The 20,616-nt window shown below is 43.9% G+C and overlaps 1 protein-coding gene across 1 annotated transcript in view; it reads left to right on the top strand.

Annotated features, from left to right (window-relative positions):
• Positions 1-20,616, top strand: part of CDC42BPB (CDC42 binding protein kinase beta) — a 119,590-nt gene that overhangs the window by 46,477 nt on the left and 52,497 nt on the right. Inside the window, 3 exon segments of the mRNA XM_058567759.1 lie at positions 1,675-1,758; positions 5,082-5,177; positions 16,618-16,766. Coding sequence (XP_058423742.1) covers positions 1,675-1,758; positions 5,082-5,177; positions 16,618-16,766 — 329 coding nt within the window.

The following is a 20,616-nucleotide window of genomic DNA, read 5'->3' as shown; positions in this document are numbered from 1 at the left end:
ATTTTATGAGAGTCATTTTGCATGTTTTCTGGAAATAGTCTGTGCCCTAATAGGCCTCATTTTCAGCAAGATCTGAATTGCTCATGAGGCTTGTCATCGTCAGAATTTAATTCTTTTCCTCAAAAGTTATCAGCTCTACCATTCCTTCTAAGTTAGACCATTTTAATAGTAAATACTATGTAAACAGCAGCTTAAGCGTGTTATGTCGAGAGGAGGAGCACCAGCGGGGGCAGTGAGAGAGATGACCAAGGGAGATGACCGGAGAATGATTTCAATCCCCACGGTGGGCACTGGGAGCCTGGCTGGAAGCCCTGTAGTGTAGGGCAGATGCCTTTGACTCTCAGCAGGCTCTGGGATCACATCAGGGTGTGTTCATTGTGGCGCCCCCAATATCAGGCCCAGGGAAGTTATCTTTAATTGTGATTATATTAATTATGACTATATTATATTAGCAATATAGTCTTTAAAAGCATAAGCCTGAGAGTGAGGCTCTGCCACTTCTTAGGCATGTTATTTAACCCCTCTGAGCCTCAAATTCCACATCTGTACCACAAGGATGTTAAATATAGCCACTATCTAGGATTGTGGTGAAGATTAACTCAGAGAGTGCAGATAAATTGCTTAGCATAGTTCCTGGCACACGGAAAGTGCTCAGTGCATGTTAGCGCTTGTGATTACTTTGAGGATGTTATTGTATCGTATGTGTTGTTTAGAAAGCAAGGATGTAGCTAATTCAATTTAAGAACTCTTTGTTCCATATCTGTTGTGTGGCTGCCTGCCACTGGCCACAAACGGTTACAGAAGTTACTATCACTGCCATTAAGTAGTTTACGGTTTTATGATGGGGACTTAAGCCGATGAATGATAGATTTATATGGGGTAGAATGTGCCATACGATGGCACAAACATCGCAACTAGTGTTGGTAGGGATGGAAGAGCTCCTTAGAGATTTGTCAGGGACTGGGAAGTCCAAGAGGACGTACTGGAAGAGGGGGGCATTTGAGTTGTACCTTGAAGAATATGGCTGACAGCCAACATACGAATGCTGTGTGCCTCACATCATTCTGAGCATGTTAAATGTGTTGACTCATTTGATCCTCGTGGCAATCTTAGGCCAGTCCTGCTGTTATCCCCTTCTGGTTGTAGAAACTGAGGCACAAAGAAGTGAATTTGCCCAGGTTAGACTCCAGAGCCCACACAGATAGTCACTACCCCTGTGAAGAAAAGATCTTAGAGGCAAGGACTGGCGCATGCAAAGGCTGGTGGTCAGAGGGAGACATGAGCATCAGTGGGGGTGAATAGGAATGACTGTGGGGATGGAACCCTTGAATGCAGGGGGGAAAGCTTGGGAGCCACTGATGATTTTAAGAAGTTTTTATTATGGAAATCTCCAGATATACCCCAAAGTAGAGGGCGGTGAACCCCCTGTGTACCCATCGCTCAGCATTGAAGTTTTTGAACTGAGCAAGTGAGATCTGTCAAGTTGCAGTGTGGCTAAAATCAAGTTTTGATGCTTAAAAGGGCAAATAGTTATTTACGTAGAAACATTGCTTTCCTTAACAGCTCATTTTCCAGGGTTTCCAGGCAATTCAGATTTCACTGTAGTTATATGACCATGTGCTGGCCTTTTGTTGTATTAACTAGATTTTTGTTAAACTCCCATTTGTATTTCAGGTTGCTGTTGTCAAAATGAAGAACACTGAACGAATTTATGCAATGAAAATCCTCAACAAGTGGGAAATGCTTAAAAGAGCAGAGGTAAGTGTGGAGTATTAAATAAATCAATAAGTAAACAGGGAGTTTTAAGCCCTGCTGGGTAAGAACCCCAGTCCTCACAAGTCTAGACCTTCCTTCCTTGACAAGAGTGAGGTGCTTTTTGTTGTCAGGATCTCAGCCTCCTCCCAGGCACCTGCTCCTCTCTGCATCGGTGTTTACTCCTCTACCAGGTGCCCCGCTTGAGAGTGCCCCCTCAAGTGTATCAGCCAGACTGTTGTGTACTGTAAGGGCAAATTAAAACCTCCATCAAGTTTTAGGCATTTTTCGCAGTTCTGCTCCATATGCAAAAGGAGTTAGAGAATTTGGATCCTACTTAAGTACAGAAATGTTTTTATATCCTGTCTTAGATGGAGAATGAGGAATATCAATAAAAGCAGATGACTACTGCATGCCAGTCTCTGATCCCCTTTTTCTTAATTCTGTTTCCATCCCCATGGCGGCTGTTTCATGCCCCCGACTCCATTCTCTCCAGCCCCACACTCAGCCCCTGATTGAGACAGGTGAGGTCTGCCGCATGAGCCAAAGCTTTTCCTCTGGTCATCTCCAGACTCCCCTCCGATGCCTCACAGCTTCTGTATTCCTCCGTTTTGCCTCCTTTCCAAGGACATGTTGCCAGTTAACCTCCTGGCTTTGTCCTCTGATCTGCTCCATCACTTATCCATTGTCCTCTCATTTGATTCGCCCCATGCCAGAATGCACCGAGTGCCTGTTCTCCACCCAGGCTGCCATCTGTGGTAGTGGTTCACTCTGGCTCGTTTCTCTCCTCAGCACCACCGCTGCTTCACTTTATAGCTGCTAAACAAGGCCATTGCTTGCCTGCAGCATTCCCCTCTAGAATTGAACACCTCCTCCTTGTGGAAATTCCTTCTTTGGTTTCTAGCCTCTCTCATCCTATTGCTGTAAATCCTCCTTGTAATTTTAGGTGGCCTTTTCTTCTTTTGTTCTGGAACTCTTATCTGCCGATGATAGCTGCCACTTTGAGTAGATAACACAAACCGTTTATTTAGGTAACATTGCCCTCCTGAGCTTCGAGTTTTCACTGACTTGGTGGGCATTCTCACTTCAGCATCCCTCTGGCATCTGAGGTCCATCGTGTCTAAATCATTTATGGCTTGTTCTTCTTCCCCGTCCATACGCATTTCCTCTTTCCTGCGGTGGCACCCAGCACAAGGTCTTATTGCTCAATAAAGGCATGTTAGTTGGCTGAGTCATCACCATTTTTGCAGTCACCTGGGCTCAAAATGTTGGTGGCCCATGACTGAACCTTCCATCCCTCTTCACTCTGCTGGTTTCTTCCTCTTCGTCCTCCCTCCGTCATTTTCCTTATCTCGTGCTTCACCAGCCCTTCTCCATGGCACCACTGGCACTTTGGCAAAGGCAGGAAAACCATTGAAGCAGTTCTTCTGTGGGGAAAAAAGTAGATGCTGTTACCTGAAAGTATGGGGGAGGAATAAGGTGTATGGGGGTAAAAAAATACTAGTAGCAAATTCCATTCAAGATTATATTTCTACAGGAGTGATTGATTTATGAAAGAAGTTAGCAGAGCCACATTTAATATAACTTATGTTAACCTCTAGAAAAAAATGTGTGTCTGTGTGTGTTTAAATTGTAAAAATGGTTTAGGGAGAGGTGATTCTCACCTTATCATATTAGTATTTACCCAAATGTCATGGTGAATGAGTATATTTTCAAAGACTAAATATTTCTTATTTAATTTAAATCTGGTTACACAGATCCTATTTAATTGACATACTCAGAAAAGTCCAAGAATGTCTGCTAATTATGATGATTATCACAGAATATATATTATGGGATATATATGAGTGTGTGACATATATAAAAATATATACGTATTGATATAATGCTGGTTGAAGTAATTTCTCTTTTTATTCTTATTTAATAGACTTTTTTGAAACAAATAATATTGACTTCTAAAAATCTTTAAAAGTGTGACGTCAACAAGAGGTGGCAGTAGCAAAGTTGCTGAGCAGTCTAAGTTCATAACTTGTAGACCAGGTTCGGCTTTTAGTTCATCTTTTTTGGTCATAGAACATCTCCTCGTGGAAACAGTGTCCCAGACACTGTAGGTTCCTGGGCTGGCCCCAGCCCCAGTACTCAGGTTTTCTTACAGCCGTCCCTTTACTAGGTCCCTGTGGTCTGGGTGCCCACTGGCTCAGGGGGTCGTGGTGGTTCTAGAACCACTTGTCTCTGCATGTTTGGACATTGTAAGTTGATTGTTGGCCAATCTAAGTCATCTTGTCTGCTTCTGATTAGTAGAATCGGGAAACATCTACCTCAATATTTCTTTTTGAAAGAAAAACGTTTAAAAAATGTTTAGAAAAACTTGTAGAAAAAGCAAGTTTTAAAGCTCACTGTCAGACTCAAATGAGAGAACAGGTGTAACACATTCTTCACTGCCTTGCATAGCAAGCCCTCTATTAGTGCTGCTTATAAGGAGGAGTTCAAGTCTTGGTATATCCTCAGTAAAGAGGAAGTTTTATTATAATTATGCCTGGTTACTTTTAAATACAGATGCCACTTGCGTATTAAAGCTGTTTAAAAAAAAAGCTATAGCAGCTAAAAGATTGCCTTTTACCCATATGCTACATGCCATAGGGTAGAATCCTATTGTGATCATGTACATCAATATACTGCAAATAAATCACATTTCTTGAAAATAACCAACTCAGATCAGTACACAGGTGTGTGCCCTTTCCTGCCAGCCATGTGGCTGCTAAACTGTAGGTCTGTGGCAGAGGGGCAGACGTAGGGCGGCCACACTGCAGGCTCCCCCGAGGAGGTTGACCTGTTAAAGAGAAGTCAAGCAGTGCTGAGTGGGAGGGGCGCAGCCAGGAAGCTGTTGCTGAAGTCTACCCATGAGCCAGGTTTTATCTCAAGTGTGGGACATAGAAATGGCATGTGTGGAAGGGGTAGGTGCAAGGCCCATCTCAAAGTGAATTCTCAGCAGCCCTTGGCGCATGTGGGGGCGGGGGTGGTGTGTGTGTGTGTGTGTGTGTGTGTGTGTTTGCGTGCGCGCATACAGGAGCAGGAAGGAACAGAGAAGCGCTTAGCTTTTCAATTGGTGCAGGTGAAGACTGAGGAGTAGGTGGGAGCCGCCTGGGGGGAGAGGCTGGTGCATCTGGTTTCAGGTTAAGTAAGGGAGGCCAGGCTCCCTGCAGCCTGGAAGGCAGATGGCACTGTCTCCAGAGCCTCTGTCACAGCAGGGACCCCTATATTCAGGACTGTGCTTTGCAGGGTACTTTTCCAGGTGGACACAGACCAACTTTCCCCCTAATTCTTTACAGACTGCCTGTTTCCGAGAAGAGCGTGACGTGCTGGTGAACGGCGACTGTCAGTGGATCACCACATTGCACTATGCCTTTCAAGATGAAAATTATCTGGTATGTTTGGGTCACCAGGAACTTCAAGACTGTCAAATGGCATTTTGCTGAAGTTTTTTGATTCCTTTGTGCTATCACTAAAAAATGAATAAGACAATTTGAGACTGATGTTGTTTAAATGTATATTTGACTAGATAAAACTAAGGGGTTTGTTTTAATGTAGTATTCATTAGGTGGAACTTTTTTTTTTTTTTTTTTTTTTTTTTTTGTGAGGAGATCAGCCCTGAGCTAACATCCGCCAATCCTCCTCTTTTTTTTTTTTTTTTTTTTTTTTTGCTGAGGAAGACGGCCCTGGGCTAACATCGGTGCCTATCTTCCTCCACTTTATATGGGACGCCGCCACAGCATGGCTTACCAAGCAGTACTTCGGTGCGCGCCCGGGATCCGAACCAGCGAACCCCGGGCCGCCGCAGCGGAGCGCGCGCACTTAACCGCTTGCGCCACCAGGCCGGCCCCTAGGTGGAACTTTTAAAAATAAACTTCTGAAATTATATACTTTATTTTTCTCTAATCACCAGATAACCTGATTTTTTGTTTGTTGGGTTTATTACATTTAAATAAAGTGTGGGTTTAAAACATTTTCTATCTTGAATTACGTTAAGAATAAGAAATTGCTGTGGGGATTTAAAATGTTTTGACCCTTTACACTAAGTGGGTGTTTCCACCTCCATTTCCTTCACGGCTGGGTTGGGTGACAGTGTGCTGGGTCACACACTCCCCAGTGCATGAGCTGGCTTCTAGGAGGTCTTCTGACACAGTTTTTTGAGTAACTCTTGGTTTCCACATTATTGCCATCTATTTATTCTTCTGACTTGAACTGGGACTTACTTTCAGCATTGACTCATCAGCTTTGTGATTCACATATGTGCACAGAGTTGAGCGTGGATGCCCAGGAAAACAGACTCGAGACAGTCAGTTCAGAGGAGAAGGGGGAACCAGACCTCTGGCTCAGGCACTGAGTGATTCATGACTGCTTTGTTAGGACTTTTAATTCTGAGAATGACTTTCCAGGTTTGCCTAAACTTAAAAGTCCACACCGTGGAGCTCTGGCTGAACAGGGACCTGTGCAGACCTAGGAGAAGCTGGTCCCAGCCTCGCTCTTCCTGACAGCACTCGGCTGGCACTGTTTCCCCAGCAGTGGCCACCGCAGGGTGCTTCAAGGGTCACCACAGCCTCAGGGCAGGGGCCTAAGCTGTGTTCTCTTTTCTATAACAACAGACTTGTTAAGTCCATTCTTGGGAATGTGCTCCATTTGCTTACAACAAGAGGAGTCATGTAGGATTTCTTTTATTCATCTTAAAATAATCTCCTATAAACATCAAAGAAATCCCTTAGGTTCGAACATTCAGGATCAGGTAAAACGGTTTGTTATACTTTTCTTTTTTGTTTTTGCTGAGGAATATTCACCCTGAGCTAACATCTGTGCCAGTCGTCTTCTATTTTATGTGTGGGTTGCCACCACAGCATGGCTCACAACTGGTTTAGGTCCATGCTTGGGATCCGAACCCACAAACCCAGGCCTCCAAGGTGGAGCACACCAAACCCAACCACTAGGCCACAGAGCCAGCCCCTATACTTTTTATTTAGAATTTTAAAAATATGTATTTGCTTCAACAGAGAGGGGCAGCTGGTGTTTCTTGAGCACAGGCCAGTGGGTTGTCTCAATCAGTCTTCCCAGTGACCCAGTGAGTTAGGCATTCATGATTTTCACTGTTTTATAAATGGGGTGTCGGGGGCAAGGAGAGATGAAATCATTTGCCCAAGGTTATCACACAGATGCAAGGACTGTGCCAGGACCCCAGCCTAGGCCTGTCTGGTGGAGGTGGTGCCCAGTGCCCCTCCTCTGGCAGACAGCAAAGTCCTGATGCTCTGGGGCCATCTCCACATAAACCCCAGTGCTTCTGGATCATTGTCCCTGCTCCTATTTATGTCCTATTTTCATAAGAACTAAATGAATTTTCTAAGGAGTGCTAGGCAGCATGGATCTGTACAGAAGGAAAACATGTTTTGTTTCTGTTTTTCCTGAAATCAGCATAGCGTGTTGCTGTCTGAAACGTTAGGCATTAGCAGTTTATCCTGAGTTAAGATAGTCGATTAGGAACTGCAGTGAAGCTGTCTTCTTGGGTTTTTGGAGTTCAATTTGAAATGCAGTGAAAATTGAGAGGAGGAACGCAAGGGCTCTGGCGCTTTCTTGTGTGTGGACGTGGGCCCTGTTCCTGGAGTCAGCACACCGGGTCTGGCCACTACCTGTGCCGCCCACCAGTGGTGCGTTTAGGCAAGTTCCTTACCTCACTGGGATAGGGGCAGTTACCGCCTTGTAGGGTGGTCATGAGGAGGAACGAGGCAGGGGTAGAAAGCCCTCCACCTGAGTGCCTCACGGGGCACGAGGTGCAGGCTGGCGTTGGCTTCCTCGTAAAGTGGAGATGGGGATGCCTCAGGCCACCCTGTGGGGCCGGTTCACGTTATAAGTTCCATTGTAGGTATCTAAACTTGGCATTTCATGAAAATTAAACCTCTTTCCTTAGTAACTAAAAGAGGTGTTGCCTTATTGACTTAACTCAGAATCCTACGTTACGTGACAGAGAAAATAATCGGTCTAGTTCTTATTGCAAAAATAAGTTTATGCTTGTCTGCCTTATAAGCCTTTGCATTTTACTTTTCTTACAAACTTGTTTTCCAGAAACCCATCATATTTAGCACTGCTATGATACGTTTTAGTTTTTAGATTCGTAGGCAGACATGGAAACCGTTGAGGCTCAGCTCGATGGTGCTTGACTCATTCCTCCTGCTTTCTTAAGAGGCCAAAGTCTTGGCTATTCATCCACCTAATCTCATCTCACCCCACGTGCATCCACCAGCGGGTGCTGTGGTCTCTTCCTCCAGTTTTCTACACTATCCGCCCCCTGTCTTTGTTCCCTCTACCCCATCCCCAAGGCCTATTGCCCTCCCCTCTGGCTTGGACCACGTCCTAGCTTCCCAGCCCCCTCTCCTTCCCCTAGTGCAGTGAATGGGATTGCAGCTTCCTAGCTCAGGCCCCTCCAGCAGCTTCCCACCTTCCCACTGTGGCCTGTGGGATCAGGCCTAATCCTCTCCCCACTCTTCATGTTAGGCCGTAGTCACTGTTTTCCATTTCTCCAACATGCCACACTCATTCTCTTCTTAGCCTCTTTGCACACGTCCCTTTGTTTGGAAAATGACCCCTGGCCCATGCCACAGCTGGCTTCTGCCTGTCGTTCAGGCCTCAGCCATTTGCCTCTTGGTCCATGCACAGTAACCCCCACTCATGCTCCACTGCACCATATGGTTTAGTTTTCTTCCTGGCATTTACCGCTCTCTAAAATTGTGTTCATCTCCATGCTTGCTTATGGTCTTCCTCCCTCCACAGATGTCATCTCCATGGAGGAGGGACCCCTCATCTAGAGGGGTGCGGACAAGTTTTTTATTGAGAGAGCAAATGAGTGAACGAACTAACTCAGTGAATGTCCATTGAGAGTCTTCTATATAACAGGAGTTGTGCCAGGTGTGGGAGAGACAGAAAACGATTAACACGGGACTCCTGCCCTTAAAACTCACCGTTTGTTGGAAGAGATGGACGACAGTGCTGAGAGGCCAGGGCAGGGAGGTTGGGGAAGACTTCTCAGAGGAGGGGTCAGTTGAGATGAGTCTTGAAAGCTGAGTTCTGAGCCAGGATGAGACAGTTGTTGGTAAAAAAAATTCTGTAAGCGAATAAGGACCTCTCCCTTGCTCAGACGGGCCCAACCATACGGTGATTAGTTAACTTTCTTAGGAGACACTACAGTGTCATGTTTAAGGTTGTGGTCCTGGAGTCCGATTGCTTGAGTTCAAATCCTTGCTGTGTCACTTGCTAGCTGGATGACTTTGGGCCTGTCATCAACCCTCTGTTTCCTCGCCTGTAAAATGGGATTATGGTAGTACCTGTGATGAAGGCTCTTGTGAGCTTTAACAGAGATAATGGGCAAAAATCATAGAAAATCAGAGCCTGAAGGCACGGAGTGTAATAGTTGTTCGCTGAATAGTAGCTCTTATTATTATTACGTTCTCATTAAATATTAAATGATTGTTTCTCTGGCTGAGTAAACAGGCAGTGGTATTTCTTCTCTGTGTTGATTAGTTAAAAGTTAACTGCTTAGACCAGAGCATCCATCTCTTAAAAGGAAACTGGCATCAAGGAAGGTGATTCTTATGAGGCAGGGACCTCCAGCTTCTCCAGCATTGGGCATATTGGCTGCACCCCAACTTGGGCTGTGATGGTCTCTGATCAGTCAGATGCCCCCATGGGGCTCTCCACAGCCCCAGAGCTTCCTCTGTTGTAGTCTTCAGAGTGCTGCACAGAGAGACTGTCCTCAGGCAGAAGGCTGCCCAGTGTATGCCGGCCCTGTGGCAAGTGAGCTCTAAGTGAAGGGACTGGCTCCGTCCCATTAGTAGAACACCCAGCACCTCAGGCATGTTTCCTCTTGTTGCTCTGATTTCTACTTCAGCAGTAAATTTTCTGATTCTTCCATGGGGGTGAACCCATAAGTATTTATCTTTCACTTTGTTCATGATGTCATCTTTCTAGATGATAATTTACCTCCCTTCTCTGGTCCAGTGTTGTCATCCTGTGACATGAGGGCCTGGAGAATTATTATTATTTTTTTAACTTATTTTTTTATTTTATTGAGGTCATATTGGTTTATAACATTGTATAATTTCAGGTGTACGTTATTATATATCAGTTTCTGTATAGACTGCATCGTGCTTACCACCAATAGTCTAGTTTCTATCCGTCACCATACATATGTGCCCTTTACCCGTTTTGCCCATGCCCCCACCCCCTTCCCCTCTGGTAACCACTAATCTGTTCTCTTTGTCCATGTGTTTGTATATCTTCCACATATGAGTGAAGTCATATGGTGTTTGTCTTTCTCTGTATGGCTTATTTTGCTTTACATCACACCCTCAAGGTCCATCCACGTTGTTGCAAGTGGGACACTTTTGTCTTTTTTTATGGCTGAGTAGTATTCCATTGTGTGTGTGTGTGTGTGTGTGTGTATATGTGTGTATATATATATGTGTGTGTATATATATATGTGTGTGTATATATATATGTGTGTGTGTATATATATGTGTGTGTGTGTGTGTGTGTATGTATATATATATATATATATATATATATACACACACACATATATATATATATACACACACACACACACCCCACATCTTTATCTGTTCATCAGTCATTGGGCACTTGGGTTGCTTCCACATCTTGGCTATTGTGAATAATGCTGCAGTGAGCATAGGGGTGCATAGATCTCTTTGTATTGTTGATTTCATGTTCTTTGGATAAATACCCAGTAGTGGGATAGCTGGATCATATGGTATTTGTATTTTTAATTTTTTGAGAAATCTCCAAACTGTGTTCCATGGTGGCTGCACCAGTTTGCATTCCCATCAGCAATGTATGAGGGTTCCCTTTTCTCCACATCCTCTCCAACACTTACTATTTCTCATCTTGTTAATTATAGCCGTTCTAACGAGTGTGAGGTAATATCTCATTGTGGTTCTGATTTGCATTTCCCTGATAGTGATGTTGATCATCTTTTCAGGTGCCTGTTGGCCATCTGTATTTCTTCTTTGGAAAAATGTCTGTTCATATCCTCTGCCCATTTTGATTGGGTTGTTTGTCTTTTTGTTGTTGAGTTGTATAAGTTCTTTGTATATTTTGGAAATTAACCCTTTGTCAGATATATGATTTGTGAATATTTTCTTCTAGTTGGTGAGTTGTCTTTTCGTTTTGTTTGTAGTTTCCTTTGCCTTGCAGAAGCGTTTTAGTCTGATGTAGTCCCATTTGTTTTTCTTTTGTTTCCCTTGCCTGAGTAGACATGGTATTCGAAAAGATGCTGGGAAGACTGATGTCAGAGAGTGTACTACCTATATTTTCTTCTAGGAGTTTTATGTTTCAGATCTTACCTTCTAGTCTTTAATACATTTTGAGTTAATTTTTGTATATGGTTAAGATAATGGTCTACTTTCATTCTTTTGCATGTTGCTGTCCAGTTTCCCCAACACAATTTTTTGAAGAGATTTTCCTTCTGTATTGTATGTTCTTGGGTCCTTTGTCGAAGATTAACTGTCCATAGATGTGTGGTTTTATTTCTGGGCTTTCAGTTCTGTTCCATTGATCTCTGTGTCTGTTTTTGTGTCAGTAGCATGCTGTTTTGATGACTATAGCTTGGTAGTATATTTTGAAGTCAGGAATTATGGTGCCTCTAGCCTCGTTCTTTTCTCTCAGGATTGCTTTGGCTATTCAGGGTCTTTTGTTGTTCCATATAAATTTTGGGATTCTCTGTTCTGTTTCTGTGAAGAATATCATTGGGATTCTGATAGGGATTGCATTGAATCTGTGGATTGCTTTAGGTATTATGGACATTTTAACTATGATTATTTTTCCAAACCGTGAGCATGGAATATCTTTCCAATTCTTTATGTCTTCTTTGATTTCATTCAATAATGTCTTATAGTTTTCAGTGTACAGGTCTTTCACCTCCTTTGTTAAGTTTATTCCTAGATATTTTATCCTTTTTGTCATGAATGTAAATGGGATTGTATTCTTGACTTCTCTTTCTACTCGTTTGTTAGTGTATAGAAATGCAACTGATTTTTATAAGTTGATTTTGTACCCTGCAACTTTGCTATAGTTGTTGATTATTTCTAATAGTTTTCTGGTGGATTCTTTAGGATTTTCTATGTATAGAATCATATCATCCAAAAACAGTAAGGTTTCCTTCTTCCTTTCCAATTTGGATACCTTTTATTTATTTTTTTTTTCTTGTCTAATTGCTCTGGCCACAACCTCCAGTACTATGTTGAATAAGAGTGGCAAGAGTGGGCACCCTTGTCTTGTTCCTCTTCTCAGAGGGATGGCTTTCAGTTTTTCACTGCTAAGTATGATGTTGGCTGTGGGCTTGTCATATATGGCCTTTATTATGTTGAGGTACTTTCCTTCTATAACCATTTTATTGAGAGTTTTTATCATAAATGGATATTAGATCTTGTCAAATGCTTTCTCTTTGTCTATCAAGATGATATGTGGTTTTTATTCCTCATTTTGTTAATGTGGTGTATCACATTGATTGATTAGCGGATGTTGAACTGTCCCTGCGTGCCGGGTATAAATCCCACTCGATCATGGTGTATGATCCTTTCAATGTATTGCTGTGTTCGATTTTGCCAATATTTCATTGAAGATTTTTGCATCTGTGTTCATCAGTGATACTGGCCTTTAATTTTCCTTCTGTGTGTTGTCCTTTTCTGGCTTTGGTATCAGGGTAATGTTGGTCTCATAGAGTGAGTTAGGAAGCATTCTTCAGTTTCTTGGAATAGTTTGAGAAGGATAGGTATTAAATCTTCTTTGAATGTTTGGTAGAATTCTCCAGAGAAGCCATCTGGTCCTGGACTTTTGTTTTTTGGGAGGTTTTTTATTACTGTTTCAATCTCTTTACTTGTGATTGATCTATTCAGATTCTCTGTTTCTTCTTGATTTAGTTTTGGGAGGTTGTATGAGTCTAAGAATTTATCCATTTCTTCTAGGTTGTCTAATTTGTTGATGTATAGTTTTTCATAGTATTCTCTTATAATCCTTGGTATTTCTGTGGTATCCATTGTAATTTCTCCTCTTTCATTTCTAATTTTATTTATTTGAGCCTTCTCTCTTTTTTTCTTAGTGAGTCTGGCTAAGGGTTTGTCAATTTTGTTTATCTTCTCAAAGAACCGACTTTTAGTTTCATTGATCCTTTCTATTGTTTTTTTAGTCTTTATTTCATTTATTTCTGCTCTAATTTTTACTCTTTCCCTCCTTCTGCTGACTTTGGGCTTTGTTCTTCTTTTTCAGGTTCTGTTAGGTGTAGTTTAAGATTACTTATTTGAGATTTTTCTTCTATGTTGAGGTAGGCCTGTATTGCTATAAATTTCCCTCTTAGTGCAACTTTTGCTGCATCTCATAAGAGTTGATATGTTGCATTTTCATTTTCATTTGTCTCCAGGTGTTTTTTGATTTCTCCTTTGATTGCTTCATTGATCCAGTGGTTGTTCAGTAGCATGTTGTTTAGTCTCCACATATTTGTGACTTTTGCTGCCTTTTTCTTGTAGTTTATTTCTAGTTTCATAGCATTGTGGTCAGAAAAGATGCTTGATATGATTTTGATCTTCTTAAATTTATTGAGGCTTGCCTTGTTTCCCAACATATGGTCTGTCTTTGAGAATGTTCCACGTGCACTTGAAAAGAATGTGTATTTTGCTGTATCTATTAAGTCCATCTGGTCTAGTATTTCATTTAAGGCCACTGTTTCCTTGTTGGCTTTCTGTTTGGATGATCTATCCATTGATGTAAGTGGGTTGTTGACGTCCCCTACTCTTATTGTGTTGCTGTCAATTTCTCCCTTTAGGTCTCTTAATAGTTGCTTTATATACTTTGGCGCTCCTGTGTTAGGTGCATATATATTCTTAAGTGTTATGTCCTCTTGGTGGAAAGTCCCTTTTATCATTATATAGTGCTCCTCTTTGTCTTTCCTTGTCTTTTTTGTCTTGAAGTCTGCTTTGTCTGATATAAGTATGGCAACACCTGCTTTCCTTTGCTTGTCATTTGTTTGGAGTATCGTCTTCCATCTCTTCACTCTGAATCTGTGTTTGTCTTTAGAGCTGAGATGTGTTTTCTGGAGGCAGCATATTGTTGGGTCTTGGTTTTTAATCCACCCAGCCACTCTGTGTCTTTTGATTGGAGAATTCAATCCATTTACATTTAGAGTGATTATTAATGTATGAGGGCTTAATACTGCCATTTTGTCTCTTGTTTTCTGGTTGTTCTATATTTCCATTGTTTCTTTTCCCTTGTATTTCTGGCTGCCATTTCAGTTTGCTGGTTTTATGTGATGGTTTTCTCTTTAATTATGATTTGTGGCTCTGCTTTGATTTTTTGTTTGTGGTTACCGTGAGGTTTGTATAAAACATCTCATAGGGGCCGGCCCAGTGGTACAGTGGTTAAGTGTGTGCGCTCTGCTTCGGGGCCTGGGGTTTGCAGTTTCGGATCCCGGGTACGCACTGATGCACTGCTTGTCAAGCCATGCTATGGTGGCATCCCATATAAAGTAGAGGAAGATGGGCACAGAAGTTAGCCCAGGGCCAATCTTCCTCAGCAAAAAAGAGGAGGATTGGCATCGGATGTTAGCTCAGGGCTGATCTTCCTCACCAAAAAAAAAGAAAAAAAAAAACTCATAGATGAGGGGCCAGCGCAGTGGCATAGTGGTTAAGTTTGGCGGGCTCTGCTTTGGCGGTCCAGGTTCGTGAGTTTGGATCCCAGGCGCAGACCTACACCACTCATCACGCCATGCTGTGGCAGCGAGCCACATGCCAGAAATAGAGGAAGATTGGCACAGATGTTAGCTCAGGGCCAAGCTTCCTCACCAAAAAAAAAAAGATCTCTTAGATGAGTAGTTCATTTTCTGATAGCCTCTTATCTCCATTAGCCTAAGCAGATTCCATTCCTTTCCTCTTCCCTTTCTGAGTTATTGTTGTCACAAATTGTTCTTTTCTGTCTTGTGAGTTTGTGACTGAATTGAAGTGTTTATAGTTATTTTTGATGATTTCCTTCTCTTTGTTTTTTATGTTATAATTAAGTGTTTACTAACCTATTCTGATATCGAGCTGCAATTTTCTGATTCTATGTGTCTATTTATCTCCTTGCTCAAGGTTTTGTAAACCTTTGCTTTTTAGTTTCAGATGGGAGGGCCCCTTGCAACATTTTTTGTAAGGCAGGCCTAGTGGCGATGAACTCCCTCAGCTTTTGTTTATCTGAGAAAGCTTTTATTTCTCTGTTGTATCTGAATGATAGTTTTGCTGGATAGAGTATTCTTGGCTGAAAGGTTTTGTCTTTCAGTATTTTGAATATATCATTCCATTCTCTCCTAACCTGTAAGGCTTCTGCTGAGAAATCCACTGAAAGCCTCATATAGGGATTCCTTCGTAGGTTGTTTTCTTCTGCTTTGCTGCCCTTAATATTTTTTCTTTGTCATTGACTTTTGATAGTTTTATTATTATATGCCTTGGAGAAGGTCTTTTTGCATTCATGTAATTAGGAGTTCTATTGATTTAATGTACTTGTAAGTCTAGTTTGGGAGGTTCTCAGCTATTATTTCTTTGAACAAGCTCTCTGTCATTTAGAGTGTAAATTTCTGTGGGTTCAGGATTGGTTTCTGGAGACTTGTCATTTTCCTTCTGCTCTGAAGTGTTGCTGCAGTTCTTCATGGTGTTTGATGAAGTGATCCTTTGCCAGTGTATTTGTGGTAGTATCAGGTCACAGATTCCACCCGCCACCCCTGATCAGGGGGCAGGAGCTGTGTTTTCTGATCCCACCCTGTCTGCTGGAAGTTGTGCTGGTAAGACTTCTCTGCAGTTGTGCACTGGCCACAGCCGCTCAGCAGGTCATGCACACACACGCAGGCTCGGCCTCTGTGCTCCTCCAGCAGGTCACTCTGGTAGGGGACCACTGCGCTTGGCAGGGCACTGGCCAAGTTGGTGCACTAGGTGGGAGAGGGGGGTGCACTTTGTTTCGCACATGGGCTGGCTCGGCACTTGTGGCCGGCTCAGCCGAGCTGCTGTGCTTGGTGGGGGCTCTTTGGCAGGGGCTCAGCCGTGCCGCTCAGTGGGGAGTGTTCCCATGGGTGGGGCTGCTGCAGCACGAGGGGCACTCCCATGGACTGGGCTACAACTCCAAAAGTGTTTGCGTGGGCCAGGCTGCTCGCGCCTCCTCTTATTGTCATGCCAGCTGCTGTGTGAGGACCCGCGACCTAGATTGCTGCTGCCAGGGAGGGGTAGGGGTAGGGTTGTGCTCATCTAGTTTCACTGCCTCTCGGGGATTCAAGCCATCCACCTTCAGGTGCATGACTGAGCGGATCTCTTAGATGTCCCGTTGTGCTGTGCAAGGAATCCTCTGCTGGTTAATGAATGTCTGTTTAGTTGTAACTTAGAGGGGAGAGACGGAGGGAGCAGCTCACTCCACCGTGATGCTGATGACACCCCTGGGGAATTATTTTTAAACCCTGTAGAGCTTGACGGATTATTATTTATGCTTTTACTTTGGGTCACTAGCTTTTAGAGTGCCTTCTCCAACATCAAATCCTTCAATCATTTTTTCCGTTGATTAAATATATTATTATTGAAGTTATGCATCTGCCAGATGCATAACTTAAAATTATAACAGCATTTTGATACATCAGGGTATATGTTCTGAGAGGGAAAATTGTAGATTACAGGAGCAAGTAGGAAGCCATGGATCCAGACCTGAAGAGTCAAAGGACTTCTGCAGTGGAAGTTTGGCCTTTAATTGTCAGATTTTGTGGTGACTAAATACTGTATTCTCTCCCCTTCTCTTCCCAATTTCTAGTACTTAGTCATGGATTACTATGTAGGTGGTGATCTACTGACCCTGCTCAGTAAATTTGAAGACAAGCTTCCGGAAGATATGGCAAGATTCTACATTGGTGAAATGGTGTTGGCCATTGATTCCATCCATCAGCTTCATTATGTGCACAGGTAATCACCTTCTTATATATTGTATGGAAACCACATTTACTGTGTTAAAATATTCCTTCCAGAGTTCCCTGAGTCATAGACCCCAGTTTCCAGGCTATCCAGAGAAGTCACACAGTTAGGGAGTCCTCACAGCACAGAATGACTTACCCGGGTCACCGCCTTTGTGAACCCCAGTGCCTGGCACCCAGGAGAGTGAGCTTTATTGGGACTATTTTGATGATCTAATTTCTGTCAGCTGAAGCCGCTTTGTCTTTGAGATTTACTTGACATTGACTCACCCTCTTCCTACCATATTTCCTCCCCGAGATGCCTGTCCGCCCCCAGAGCCTGTGCGGGGTCCCGATCCCACTGTGTCTCCGCTTTCTCAGCTCTGCCTTTTCTCTGTTCCACACTGACCTCATGGGGCCCACGGCCTCAGTCACCCCACAGAAGGAAGATGGGCTGAGCATTTGGGGGTCACTTCACAGCAGCATGTAAAGGATTGAACTGCATGAGAGTGTAACTGCCTCTTGCAGAGGGTCAGAGTGCGTAGAAACATGAGGCAGGCCCTGCTGCTCTCCTGGTACCCTCCACTGTGCCCGCCCTCTTTGCTGCCACAGCAGCGGCCTTAATGCCTCACCAAGGCTGCACCTTTGTATCCATCTCGTTCTGCTGTTTCAGATGACAGTTCAGTCCTGAGGGTTTGTCTGTCTGCTTCACTAGTTTTAGTTTTTTCATAGTAATTTCATTCCAATAGTTTTAAATCAGTAGTTCTGCAGGGCTTGTAACAAAGCACACGTCTCCAGCCCTGCCCCGCCCTGATTCTACTTGCCACAGGTAACTGTTGTCAGGTTTTTTAGATGTTTCTTCCAATACTTACCTTCGTATTTCTAAATAACAGTCTTCTATCACTATTTCCCCTTTTGCAGAGGAGAGGGAGTTAGAGCACATCTATTAAAATGAAGATTTAACTTGGGGCCGGCCCAGTGGCATAGTGGTTAAGTGCATGCACTCTGCTGCGGCAGCCAGGGGTTCGTAGGTTCGGATCCTGGGCGCGCACCATCGCCCTGCTTGTCAAGCCATGCTGCAGCGGTGTCCCATATAAAAAGTGGAGGAAGATTGGCACAGATGTTAGCCCAGGGCCAGTCTTCCTCAGCGAAAAAAAGGAGGCAGACTGGCATGGATGTTAGCTCAGGGCTGATCTTCCTCACCGAAAAAAAAAACCTCCTGATGGGCTGCAGAGGCTCAGCCCAAGTGGGTCTGCACTGACCACAACGCCACGCTGGGGATCATAATGGCCGGAATCTCTCAACAGCAACACTGAAGGTGGAAGACACCTTCACAGTCCTAAGTGAAAGATGATTTCCAATCTAAAATTCCATACTGGATAAACCATCAGTCATATACGTGGATGGAGTCTGATCTCAAAAAAATTCTCTCACATGCCTCCTTTTGCAGAAACTATTGGAGGACATGTGCTACCAAATCAAAGAATAAACCAATAGGGGCCAGCCCCGTGGCATAGCAGTTAAGTGTGCGCACTCCGCTGCTGGCAGCCCAGGTTCAGATCCTGGGCGCACACCAATGCACCACTTGTCAGGCCATGCTGTGGCGGCGTCACATATAAAGTGGAGGAAGATGGGCACAGATGTTAGCCCAGGGCGAGTCTTCCTCAGCAAAAAGAGGAGGATTGGCAGATGTTAGCTCAGGACCGATCTTCCTCACAAAATAGGTAGGTAGGTAGACAGACAGACAGACAGATAGCAAGTGCTTGAATCACCCAGTTGAAAGAAAGTTTTGTGTTTTTGCTAGCAAGTTCACAAAGTCAGATTTTATCTGAAGCCAGTACTACCCCAATCTCAGCTGGGTATATTGTGAGTAGGTTTATACCACATTTGGTGTGGCCAGAAATAAGTGAATTTTGTTGGCATGAGAGTGTTACACTGATGGATTTAACAAGCATGGTTCAGACCCTAGGCCCTAGCTTTGGGCCCCTTTCCTGTGGTTGGATGTGGGACATGGCAGCTTGGGGCAGTGCCCACCACGCTGCCTGCTGGGCTGCTGCAGGCAGAACAGCTGCTACCTGGCTTTGGCAGCGGGACCCCTCAAAAGCTCACTGAGTGCAGGGAGCAGCGGGAAGCCAGGACTAGGGAGCATGCCATGCAGGTGGGTGCAGCCCCTTGCTGAGAGGTCAGCCCCAGATACCAGCAAACGCAGAGACCAAGAGTGACAGATACACAAAGAGTTGCAGATGGAGAACATGGCATCCCCAGAGAGAACAGAGTGCATCTAATGAACTAAATAAGAACAGGTACAATTTTAAGAGAAAGAATATTCAAAGAACAAAAAAGGTCTTGGAAAAGAAAAACTAGAAAAAACAGCTGAATAGAAGAGGTGGAAGGTAAAGTAGAGGAACTCCAACAAAGATGGAGAACCAGGGAGAGACGAGGTGGTCAGAGTGGCTGTGGAGCTGCCTCCCAGGTGGTGGAGCGGGAGTCTGCAGCCCAGGCCCATCCACAGTGGCCTCTGTGGGAATCGGACCCATCTGTTGGGTTTACAGCAGGAAGCTCCACAAGGGGCAAGGTCAGAAGTTGGTGCTGGCATATCACTCAGAAATGGGACAATGATGGACGGAATGGGCCTGCCCTTTCAATGCATCAGGAAAAGAACAAGAAAGGAAGAAAGGAAAACAAAGGCTGCAGTCTGTCCATGGCTCTAGACCACCCCCACCCCACCCCACCCACCCTGCCTACACCAGTTTTTAACCAGAGTCACAGCAGCCGAGAGAAAAGGCATTTTTTCTGTGACTTCTCGGAGGTGTGCCTGACTCTGCTGAAAACGCTGCCGCCACTGGGTTTTGGAGAGAGAATGGGCTAGGCTAGTCTCAAGCATGGTGGTGGCCCACGGGGACCATCACCTCTTGGCTTGGCTGCTATCAGTGGATGGTGTGGGGGCTACCTGCCCAGCTAAGAAGCACTGCTGGTGGGAGCCCTGGGTCGGTCCTTGCTCTGAGCCTCCAGAGTCTCCTATGGTGTTCCCTGATAGAGCCTTTCTTTGTAACCTCCCTGCATGCAAATAGCCAATCCACTTTTAAAACAAAAAAAAAAATTTACTGGTGGTATTTTATTTTAAATACAGAATGCCACTGCCCAAATAACCCCGATGCCATTAAACAAACAAACAAACAAACAAACAGAAGTAGTGCATTCAAATGGTTAGCAATTGAACACCCCTGTAAGGTGAAAAAAGAAGAGGGACAGCATTTCTGAAGACCCTCGCCCCTGGCTGGCTTCTCAGAGTGAAGTAGTGATTTTTCCACTGCATATTTACTACTTTTTCTATTGTGTACTTAGTACTTTTTTCCCTTTGTACTAAAAGCAATCTGTGGAGAGACACTGTAAGATTTTGCAAGTATCTTCTTCCTCTTCAAAATTTCCTCCCTAGGTTTAGTGTCCATTGACGATTTTTGCCTGGGCCAGTCTTTACTATGATGATTGTAAGATGATGATTTCCAAATTCCAAGACCCATTCCACATTGAAGTACCTCCTTTCTCTCCTGTTAGTCTGTTTATTATCAATATGGATACATGGCTCCTTTTTTCTCCCAATGGCTTATAATTTGTCCTTGTCTTAATTATTTTTGTGCCCAAATTGTCCCATGTTTGGCCAGTGGAAGCCGCTTCTAGCTGACTCCCATGTCTGTGACATGCCCTCATCAGTGTTTGAGAACTGCCTTAGTTTCTGGCTCATCTTGTATCCTCTCTGCCCCCACTCACTCATTTCTCTGAGGAACCGTGGTTCCTTTAGTGGGGAATGGTTCTCAAGACCAAGATCTGGGGGCTGAGTGTGCTCATTACCACAGGGGTGTCTG

This window comes from Diceros bicornis, chromosome 24, assembly GCF_020826845.1.
Source record: "Diceros bicornis minor isolate mBicDic1 chromosome 24, mDicBic1.mat.cur, whole genome shotgun sequence".
Classification (NCBI taxonomy): domain Eukaryota; kingdom Metazoa; phylum Chordata; class Mammalia; order Perissodactyla; family Rhinocerotidae; genus Diceros; species Diceros bicornis.
This window is presented reverse-complemented; position numbering and strand designations above follow the sequence as displayed.